Source organism: Egretta garzetta, unplaced genomic scaffold, assembly GCF_000687185.1.
Source record: "Egretta garzetta isolate BGI_Z169 unplaced genomic scaffold, ASM68718v1 scaffold48, whole genome shotgun sequence".
Taxonomy (NCBI): Eukaryota; Metazoa; Chordata; class Aves; order Pelecaniformes; family Ardeidae; genus Egretta; species Egretta garzetta.
This window is the reverse complement of record NW_009260595.1, coordinates 1,632,249-1,644,171: the sequence shown is the minus strand read 5'-3', so window position 1 is coordinate 1,644,171 and position 11,923 is coordinate 1,632,249. Positions and strand designations below refer to the sequence as shown.

General features: G+C 41.9%; 1 protein-coding gene across 1 annotated transcript in view; it reads right to left on the bottom strand.

Annotated features, from left to right (window-relative positions):
• Positions 1-11,923, bottom strand: part of CNTNAP5 (contactin associated protein family member 5) — a 232,003-nt gene that overhangs the window by 85,821 nt on the left and 134,259 nt on the right. The window contains exon 13 of the mRNA XM_035900233.1: positions 5,976-6,176. Coding sequence (XP_035756126.1) covers positions 5,976-6,176 — 201 coding nt within the window. The remainder of the gene's footprint in view (positions 1-5,975; positions 6,177-11,923) is intronic.

The following is an 11,923-nucleotide window of genomic DNA, read 5'->3' as shown; positions in this document are numbered from 1 at the left end:
ATGGTGAACTCTGTTCAAAAGTCTCTAAATATAGCAAAAGTTATCTGAAATTGTGCCTGTGAGAAGCTGTCAGCACTGCTGCTTCAGAGGGAAGAGCCAAGGTGTGGTGGTGGAAAGACAGATGGCAAGTCAATCATTCTCAAGAAGGGGATCCTAATTACCCAAGAATAATTACAACATACAATCTACAGCTGCCACCTATCTGCCACTCCCTTCAATATGAACCACTTTTTGAGGGAGGACTTCCCCGTTCTACATTATTTTGTGCAATGAGAAATAGTCTCCTGGTAATGCAATAACAATTTAAAGTACCTGGAAGGATAAAATGGAAATTTTATTTGAAAGACATAAAATAATAGTGAGCAAAACCCCAATGGAAAATGACTACTCATTATAGGTCATTTTATATCATCTCAGGGTAAATCTATATAAAAAACTTTATCAGAACCCAGGTTTCACATTCTTCACCATGAAAGTGATGTTCCCATTATATGAAACCTTAGTGCAAACAGCGCCTCAGGCACTGTGGGTCACTACTGGTGAAAAAAATACTAGAGGTAGTGAAGGTCCAAGAAGGGCAACTAAAAGGACTCTAAAAGCACTGGATGAGTGCAGAACTGTGATTCACCACATCCTTCAATACCAGTACTCAGTGCACTAAGTAAAACATTAGTTTGAAGCACGTTTAAAAAAAGTAGCTCTGTACACAGCAAGTAAGGAACTCCTGGAATTTGCTTTCCTAGGAGGCTGCAGAGGTAGACAACACAATAAAGTTCAAAAAGTGATTAGATAAATTTATGAGCACCAGATCCAACGGAGGATACTAAAAAGGATTGGCAATGGCATAAAGTCTAATGCCCTTGATAGAGCAACTGTGGGTGATGGGAACACTGAGGGATGTGCTGAAGATATCCAGGCTTCTGTGCTCACCCTAAGCTGCATCTCTCCAGCAGCAGAATTAAGTCTAAAGTCTAAACTCAGAAGTTAGAACACACATTCCGCTGTGAGGTAGCACTGCATCTTCTCCCCCATCAATAGAGGTACAAAACACAAATGCAGTGGCTCACAGGTGAGGGCAAACAGCTATCTAGCATAAGGGATCACAAACCTGGAGACAGCACGTGGTGCACGTCGGCACTGAGATACAGGTCTGCCTGGGAGGCAGAGGGGAGAAGAGGAGGTGAACACCTGGGTGCAAGTCATATTATACTGGGACTTGACAGATCTTAGGAGGGACAGGCAGAAAGTTCAAGGAAGAGATGTGTGGTTTAGGATGGATGTTTGAAATCAAAGCTTGAAGTGACATGGTGTGGGAATTCTACTGGAAAGAGAAAAATAAGGAAGAAGGCAGGAAGAAAACATCACCTAAAGACATTCCTATTTCTTTGATTTTGCTCCAGGACTGATCTTTTCTCAGTCCCTGCCTACACAAATGTGCTATGAACTTGACAAACTGTCAGCCAAGTATTGTAAAGCATGCTATCCTGCCACTGATACAGCCGTCACGGTATTAAGTCCTTGATATGGTGGATGTGAGGCAGCTTCCCAAATGTTAAGCCTTTGAGTACACCCACTGCTTCTAGAAAAACTAAGCTAATTCAGTCAGAGCTGAGGGTTTGTTCAGTTAATAAAATGTTTTCATACCTTCAAACATCTTGTATGTTAACACTTTAATTAAACGTGCATGTGCATGCATGCACTTACCCTTGTACCCTTACCCTTCTCCTAGGTATTACCTGAGATGCCCCACAAAGAAAGGAAATCTGAGACCTGAATTTCTTTTCAGAGTCCCAGAATACAGACAGCACATTTAGAGGTAGCCCACCTCCCCCTCCTCTCCTGCTAGCTTGTCTTGGTCTGTGCTTCTAAGGATGAGGCAGTGGTGAAGTCTGCAATCTTTTGCTAAGAGTGTGGATGACTTTCCTAATTAATGCCAACTGTCAGATACGCTCTGGTTATGTGGGTGTCTCTCCAACAGGCATGGAGAAGTCACGAGAGACTTGCAATTACTGGTCATAAATTATAAGTTTCATTTGCCAGCATCATGAGAAAGCCAGCTATTCCTCTGATGAACAGACATCTATTCTGATGTTCATAAACCTCCTGAAAAATCTATCTGATGGCAGAGATGTACAAAAATGCAGTTCAGGGCAATTTAATTTTAGTTTTCAAAGACATGCTTGCTGCTAAGCCATAGTATGACAGTGAGAACTGATAAGGCTGTTCCAGACAGCAGGAGGTGGAGATGAGTAAACTCCTTTGCCAACTGGCAGATTGCACGTCTGACACATTGCAGATGTAAATCCAAGTAACTCAATGGGGAGACTACGCTGAATCACATCCGCTGGGGATGTGCCTATGTCTTCAGGGCAAGAGGTAGTAGGAACAGAAGAAAGACAAATTCCTTGATTTAAACTGGAACAATTTTATGCAAGCTAGGAACCTCCCTTGGTTTCTCTCTGAGGCAGCCCAGAGTGCCACACTTGCCCCTTTGCCCAGGCACATGATTTTTTTTTTTACTTTTTTTTCCAAATGCAAAGCTGTGAAAGCTAAAGTTGCTATAGAATCATAGAATCTTTTAGGTTGGAAAAGACCTTTAAGATCATTGAGACCAACTGTTAAACTAATGCTGCCAAGTCCACCACTAAACCATGTCCCTAAACACCACATCTACCCGTCTTTTAAATACCTCCAGGGATGGGGACTCGACCACTTCCCTGGGCAGCCTGTTCCAATGCTTAACAGCCCCTTCAGTGAAGAATTTTTTCCTAATATCCAATCTAAACCTCCCCTGGTGCAACCTGAGTCCAGTTCCTCTTGTTCTATCGCTTGTTACTTGGGAGAAGAGACCAACACCCACCTCACTACGCCCTCCTTTCAGGCAGTTGTAGAGGGCAAGAAGGTCTCCCCTCAGGCAATAAGGTCTCTCCTCCTCTTCTCCAGGCTGAACAACCCCAGTTCCCTCAGCTGCTCCTCATAAGACTCGTGCTCCAGACCCTCCACTAGCTTCGTTGCCCTTCCCTGGACATGCTCCAGCAATGAAACGTCTTTCTTGTAGTGAGGGGCCCAAAACTGAAACCAGTATTCGAGGTGCAGCCTCACCAGTGCAGAGTACAGGGGGAAGATCACTCTGCTGGAGTACAGCATGTCCTGCTGGACATAATATTTTTGATAACATGCAACTTTGCTGGAGGGTAACATTACAAATGCCAAAGGGAAGAGAAACCTTTTTATTGCTTCTCTGTGAAACATGATAGCGTTTAGATCCTGAAGAAAAGGATCTGGGGTTTTGGGTGCTACCAGCTGAGATATCCTAATAATGCCTTCCATTTCCTCAGAAAAAAACAAAGAACAAAACCCCAAACTAGAGGAAGCTCAGAAATGGCTTAAATTCCTTGCAGGAAGGGGAACTTTTATAGCTCTGTCAAGATCAGATATACATCTGGGAGATGCCCTTCCATTAAGCATTCACTGCTGGGCTCAGTCCAGAGGTACTAATGAGCAGTGATACTCAGCAGGCTGGATTAGGTCATGAAATATTTCCTGCTGGCCTATGAATGCAGCACTGTCATCAATACATGTGCATTTGTATACCGACTTCTGAAGGAAGATCTGCAGTGTGGTTCATTAACCATAATTATTTATTACGATACCCTTGCAACACAGAGAGAACATAGTGCTTCAGGTATGCAAAAGCCTAGGCCGAATCAAGAAACAAAACCCAAGAGTTTTGATTTTTGTTCTGTTGCTCTGACCCCAAATCAAACTCCCTCTGGTTTCTTGGGCATAAACAACACAGATGAGAACCTTCTGCAGTGAGTTTAGCAAAACACCCCGGACATAACCGCACTCATAGCTCATCTTCAAGTTTAGGAATGGAAATTCTTTAAATCTTAGAACTCTTCAAGACACCTATAATATTCAGCACCACTAGGTCTCTAGGATCTTCTATAATACAGCTGCAGTTCACTTCAAAATGAATATCACATAATAGAGCTATTTAAGGCACTGGGGGGAAAAATATCTTTCTACTATTTAAAAACACTTAGTGACTCAGCTAAGAACAAATAGTTATCCATATTGTGCCATTTCAAGAACTCAGATGATTATTTTTGAGCATGTTCCATATCTCACCAAATTTGCAGCCTTAGGCTATTGAGAAAGTTCAGGATGAAAAACTGAAAGTGTAATTAAAAAGCATACCAAAGGAAGAAAAAAAGAGAGGAAAAAATGATGGTGTCTGCAACATGCATAGCCCTGGATTATAATTTTTTCTGATTTATCAGCTGGAGCTGCACTAAAGAGTTATGAGTCAAGCAATTCTTGTGTGGTCAACTGTCAGGACCACGGCGACACTGCAGCAGCTGCAAGAGCACAAGCCGGGCTGCTGGAGGCCGTCCTTGCATCCTCTCCCTTGAGGACTCAGAGTCACAGCTTTGGTCCTGGACAAGTGGAGAAAGAGCTGGCTGTCAGGAATCGTCTTAGCCTCTCTTCCAGTTGGTAGATAGCTTTAGCCCTGAAGCAGGATAGTTTATATACTGTCATTTTATACAAGATTATCACTACTTACTTTTTTTTTCTTTTAACGAAGAAATGGGTTTGGATCCTTAAGAAGTGTCCCTAGCTTTACAGAGGCACCACATAGAAGAGGTTTCTCAGAATGCACTCATAGTGCACCTTTCAGCGTGTGCATGACCAAGTACCTCGCAGAAACGTGTAAAAGTGAACACAAGCAGACCTGCTCTAATACTGTGGCCTTCATCCTTAAAATACGATTTTGGAAATAATCATTGTGTGATTATATCTTTATAACACATCAAGTGTGGTGTGGGATACAGAAGCCAGCAATACTGCAAGTATTTGTAAGAAATTGGTTCCCTCTCTTTATGAGCACTTATGCCTGCATTTTGTTTTCCTTTTGTGCTCTACCCTCGATGCTGATATTAAGATTTCATTCTTTAAAAAATGATCAGCAATACAAGCAGTTCTTGGCTGGCAAATTCTGATGATAACAAAAGACATATTTCCCAGGTTTTAAAAATAAACTGGCTGTAAGGCATCTGATTACTGGATCTATAAAAATTCAGTGTTATAGTAACTTTGCTGGAACCAGGCGGGGTTTTGATACATCTCATTAGGCAATGTGTTTTTAACACAATAGGAACTCCTATTGCAAGCTCCCCTTAAGGCTTTCCATAGGATTTCTTCTAACCTACTACCAAATTTAAGAGTTGCTAATAATCAAAGAATCACCAGGACCATGCAGACATTACAAGTAACCAGATGAGACTTTGAAGACATTCAGAAGCCTGCCCTTAATGGCATTCATCTCTCTGGCTAAGCAAATGTAAAATCCCAACCCCAGGAGAGGGTTGAGTGGAAGGCAGATGTCCTGAGTAGCCATTGGGGATTTGCTGCCGCAGAGACACAAACTGATCAGACCCTCTGCTTTCTTGTTACTGCTACATTAAGACAAAAAACTTCTTCCTTCTATCAGGAGGGGAAAATTAGTTTTGCCCCAGAAACTGTACTACCAGGCACCTTAAACATCATATCTGGGGCTGTGGGACTCAGAAGAGGGTACACCTCTCCTCTCCAGAAACATCATAAAAGTCTGGAGTAATCTATCTTTAATATACAGTTAAAAACTGTAAATAAACAAACACATCCATTTACCATCAGCTAAACAGAGCTTCTGTGGTTTCCAAGTGGTATTTTCCATTGTAGAATCTTTCAGACCCTTTGTGTGCGTGCACTTACACAGTGGAAGCTCCCCTGCAGAGCTCTGACTCTCTTGCATCAGAGTACAGGCATTGCACAGTAGCGTCCAGGAAAGGAAAAGGCTTTCCACTCTATTCTGTATTGCTATTATTCGTTTTGTTTTTTTTTTTTTTCTCCTCAGTTGCAGTGCGGCCTCTCTCTCCCGTCTAATCAATAAGAGTTAACAAGGAAAGGTTTGGGATCGTGGCACTTACTCGGGGTGTTTAGGAGACGTGACTTTTTGCAGTGGTAGGCTGCCTCCTGTTCGCAGTACTCTGCGCTGCTGATCACAGCTTCAAGCTGCTCCGCGCTGCTGTTGTAGTTAAAGGACATGGTGTACGGCTTCTGTGGATCAGCTCCTCGGACTCTGGTTAGCCCCGTGTTGTTGTGCTGCACTGAAGTCCAGATCTTATCTTCTGTTAAATGAAAAAGGATTGAACGGCAAGTTAACAGCAAAAAATTTGCAACAAGCAGGGAACAAAAACCCAACTGAAATCTAACGTTTTACTGCGCTGGAGAGTGGATCAGCAGGACCCTGGGCTCTGAAATGGTCCCTCTGTGATGAAGACCCACTACAGGCCAGTGTAGCCCACAGAGCTGTTTCTCTCTGAACCAGCTTGAGCAAACACTACAAAGCCCGCTGAGCAAGAGAAAAACAACAAGCTTCCTGGGAACCACAGGAGATCTTCAGCATCTTCAACTGCCAGGTATCTGAAGAAAATTAGATACCTTTCAGCTCGCTTTGGCCCCAAGAGAAAAGACATAATAATATGGCTCAGGGTGGTACCACTCATTTTTTGCAAACATAGCTGTACCTGAGAGCACAGCCCACGCTGTTACAGCAACAAATGGTAGCAGAGAACTACGTCCGATGAGCTCGCACAAACTCACCACAAACAGAAACCACAAACTCTTGCCAGAAAGCTAAAATGGAGAGTATGCTCTTACTGCCCAGCTGGAAGGCAGATCACTCATTTTACTCACTTCTCAGATTTTTCCACGTATAAGCTGAGTGATGCCCTGCTTGGATGTATGGAACAATATATGACTCGGCATCTGTAGTTAAGTGTAAAGGTTGATACTTTTCCACGCTGGAGAGCCCCTTCTCATCTCCTTCATTGCATTTACTGGCAGAGCAAGGGATTTCTTAAGTGACAGAAGGCAGAATCTAGGCTTAAGCACAACCTGCACCCTAACAACCCAGCTCATGACCAGCACTGAGGCTGGCATGATAAGGGGAACATCGCAATTAGAAGCAATTAGCTTAGCAGGGAGGCTGTTTCCTGGCTGGTTCTGGTGAGATAGCAATGGGCAAGATAACAAGGACAGCCTGAACGGCCAATCTGCTGAGCTGACCCAGAGTAAAAGGCAAACTCTAATGAGGATTCACAGGACTGAGCCCTGCACGTGCTCCATAATGATACTGAGAGTCACATCCAGTAAATTTCCCCTTTATCAAAGACCCCGCTTGCGCAAGGAGGATAGAAGATACTGACAGGGCAAAAATTTAAGGTAGTAAATTTTAATCATTTGATGAGAGGAAAATTTCAACCTCACTTGCAGAAACCTACAGACTGTTTGTTAGAGAGGAAGAGGCAAGATCTAGACAAGAGATTTCTATTTTGTTATTCACACTTCAACAGGGAAACACCCGATAACTCTGAACCAGATTCTTTTCTAAACTGATCTCAAAACCTGTGCATTTAAGTATTCAGATCGTTTTTACCAGATTAACTGGTCAGAGTTCTTACAGAGCACGACCTTTCCAGTTACTCCCGGATACACTGGCATGATGAGCCCAGTAGCTTTGTGGCCACTGCAATGCATTGCAGTTGAAGTATTCTTTGTTGAGCTACAAATAACCCCACAGATTACTCTGATAGAACTCTAATAGGTGTATAAAAATCCTAAATGGAGTATCTGTGCAATGACACTCAGATGATTTAATGGATTGTCATTACGGAGGCATTCAGATGACAAGCAAGTAACAACAACCATCTGGAGACTATTTAAAGAGGTCTGTTCCAAGACCTGGCTGCAAGTTACAGAGAAATTACTCTCCCAGAGTAATGTATGGCATTAACTGTAAGGACAGTTTATGCTCAGCAAACCATACATTGACTCACAACACTCTCATCATTTCTGTGACGGTAGACAGAAAGAGTTTGCTTAGAGATCTGTAATTCTGTGGGGTTTGTTGAGTTCAGGATGCTGCTTGTGGATCCTTTGAGTTGGAGCTCAATGAGACACTGCTGCAATGTGTGATACATGGAAGTTAGATTAAAATCACAAGAAATATTACAAATTTATTGCTTGTAAAACTTGCCCCAGTGGTTGTAATCAGAGTCAACACTGTAGCACAATACCCTGCACAGTCCTGCACAATATATTGCTTCCAAAACAATATAATTCAATGACTTCAGAACACACATCTTGTACACCTGAAAGCAGTGATTCTTATCAGCCAGAGCCTCTCTGGTTTTGCTTTTGTTCTCTCAAGGATTGACATGAACAGAGCGTATTTTTCATAAGCAGCTGAGGGGGAGCTAACTTTCCTCTCACTGAATTTGGTAGAAGTTTAACCCCTGCCTTCACTGGAAAAAATCTACTAAAGACAAACACCAAGCTGCTGATACTGTAAGCAAGCTGTAAAACCAACGAACTAGTTGCTGGAATTCAAAATGAGCACTCATAAGCTCCTGCCCACAGAGAGTTATTAACATAATTTTGATAAACTGCAGTAAAATCAGTGCTCACAATAGTGGCTATGGCGCTGCTCAGGAGGTACAGCAGCCTGACAGGAGAGTTTCAGAGTGGTTAATGCTACTGTGCTTTCCAGGCTGTGTACTTGTACAGCAGGAAAGGTGTCGTGTGGGTACTTGAAAAACCAAAAGCATCAAGATCTAGTAATTTAGAAGCAACAATGGATTACTAGGAAAAATGTGTTAACAGTAGAATAGAATAAAACAGCCTTCCCAAGAAGTGCTGGACATGTAATTAATTGACGTGTTTCAAATGAGGTTGGACAAGACATCAGCAAACATACCGTTAGGGAAAAGCGCTCATTAACAAGTGTGTTGGACAGCCAATGCAACAGGTCTTTCTCTTATTTTCCACTGTGATTGTTCATTAATTTTCAATGCTCTTGTTATCATTACAGCTGCACTCGGCTGTCCCTCTGAGATCTGAACTTTGACATTCAAGAACTGCTTTTCTCCACAAGATCTTTTAGAACTGAGAAGCTAACTGCAGAGTTCCCATCCTCCAGTTTGCAAAGGGAAAGGAGAAACAAATCAAGTTTCTTTCTGTGATCAAAGTAATCATGATTTAGGGAAGTACATCAGAATAGAGAGTTTAAAAAGTAATAGTGGAAGGGAAAAATTCTGGAGTTACATTTCAGACATTTCCTAACCTACACATGCCTTACGCTGATTACTTTTACAGATCAGATCCATGCTTTGCTGGTCACTTCAAAGATTCACTCTACGTTCCATCTTTGATGTAAAGATAACCATCAGCACAGCTTCTCAAAAAAATATATGTATTTGGCTCACTGATTTAGTGACAGGAAAGTCACAGCCACCAGGAAAGCACTCCACTGGGATGGCAAAAGCTACCACCATTCAAAAATTTATTTCTTTTGCCTATGCACAGTTGTTGTAGAAAGAGCACAGAGAAACACATCCTCTGCTAACTTTTTATTTTTAACCCAGAAAAAAAAGCAATGGAAGAGACTTGGAGTCTGAAAGGAAGTCTTCAGATTAGAAGGGCGGCCCAAGACAGCACAGATGCAAGACAAAAGAGCTGGTGACAACAATGTTAGAGATGCAAAAGGAAGAGAGATGCATTTAACCATCCCAGCCACGCTTCTTCCTACTTCCCAGGGAAAGAATAAGTACTGCCTTTTTAGAAAGACAGACATGAAGTGTAGAGGTGCTAGGTAACATTCACAGAGTTATGCACAACCTGCTAGAAGAATAAGGGATTACATTCACATCGCAGTAAAAAAAAACAACAAAGTTCATTCTTTCAAAAGAACACCCCTTGGTTTACACGCAGCAAATGAGCCTGAAAATGATTTAAACTTTAGTTTGCTTTTCACAGAGTGGGAGAGCTGACTCTGCTGCCTCCTGAGTCTCAGCTGACTGAGGGAGAGGTAACTAAGAGCTGGAGGGAAGTAAATTCTTGAACCATTCCAAGACAATAGCAAGACCATATGCACCTACTTCTATAGATCAGAAAACCACACAAAAATAATCCCAATCTTTCTTCTGAAGACCCTCACCATTCAGGTCAACTCTTGGGCTTTATTCAAGAACCATTTTCTCTACCTCAAACCCAGCAGCATTTAGAAAAATTTCATACTATTTTCTCAAATTCACATGCACAAGTTTAGTTAGGGCTGCTCCCAGGATACAGCTGCCTGCCTCAGAATGAGGTCAAGGAATTATACCCTTGCAGCTCGATCAGCAGTTACTCTGAAGCCTACTGACAACACTCTGTGAGCTGGCATTTCAGGCATGCTTCAGGACCTGTGTAAGAAACATAGCTGCAATCTGGACATGCACGCAGATCACTACAGCTAGGAAGCAGAGCAACAACTGTTTGCAACTTAGCTCCATGACTTGCATATGCCTTTGCAGAGGCATGCCTCTGCATGGATTATGCCTATGGCTTTTGAAAATGGGTCTTCAAATACTGTCCCTATTTCACAATATGAGGATTTTTTTTTTTAAATCTTTATTCTTCTGGGGTTTGTTTTCATTATATTTTTAGGCAGTGACACTGTAATCGTAGATGCAAATCAAGTTGAGTGCCACTAGCTCCTCCTACCCATTTCTGTATCTGGAAACTGTTAAACTAGGCAGATAAGGCTCTCTTTTCCTTTACTTCAACAAAGAATTTATCGTTATCTTTTTACGTCTGTCCATACTATATGGTTTTTTCCTGTTTACTCAATTTAATGAGCTCTCCCTGCACTTGTGAATTTGCAATAAGAATGAAGAAGCTGTTCTCCAGGCAAAGGTCACTGTTTATTTTTACCTTCTATTATTCCACTTTATTATTTTATTACCTTCTCAGCTTGGTAAAATTTCAAACCACACACAAGCTGAAAGGCATTCAAAACTTTGTAGGAGAGTGCAGCCACATCTTCTACTGTATAACCTGGAATAGTTAAATGCAGCCTTGAAAAGCAGATTTCCTAAACGCTTGTTAAATTGTTCCATAATTCAAAGGTGACAATGCTTTAATTTCGGGTAATGCTACAGCTTTACGACTTCACAGTTTTATTTAATGGTCCAATTTACTAGGATATTATGCTGCCTGCATTTCGTCCTAGGAGATGTTTTTACAGCATGGGACTGCAATGCATTCAGCGCATTTTAGACCCTCTGTTTAGCCTCACCCATAGTTCTATCATCTTGCTGGAAGCCTCCAAGTTGCTTTTGACGGCACACAAATTAAATTGTGGGAAATTAGAGCAGCTGGAAAACTGGCTTTCAATGAGTTCTGTATTGTCTAATTCTCATTTTTATTCTTCAACTTGAAATATCTCTGTGGAGCACATTTCACCCATACAAACTGCATCACTCCTTTGTGATTTAGGAGGTTTGTCACAAAACAAGATTATTCAGACTGATTAAATTGCCAACAAGCCAAACATACGGTAAATGCTACATAAGAGAGAGAAAAATTGCTCTGAGAGCTCATATGATCCATTTGTTTCATGGTGCTCTACACTGAATGCCAAACTTTGTCCTGAAAGCTGTACCTATAACTGCAGGAGCAGCCACACAAAAGACAGACTCTCCTTGAACACCGTACTGTTAAAGCTCCAACCTGCACCCCTCAAAGAATACAAAAGACAATTTCTTAACACAAACAGTTTTAATTCACTGACTCTGAGGAGGTGTTTTCTGAGTCTCCTATGAAACCCACCCCCTTTTTTTTTTTTTTTTTTTAAATCTACTGTTTTTTTTCCTGCTGGCTGACCCAGCAATATGTGCTTTTGCAGCTTGGTTTGTGCTCATCAGCCTCCTCCTATTTTCTGATTCAGCCACTTCCAGCCAGTGCAGAAGCACTATAATGCATGTCCATGGAAACAATTTGAGGGGGGTGCAACGGGGGTGCTGTCCCCCCAGTCCTGCATGCAGCCCACTCT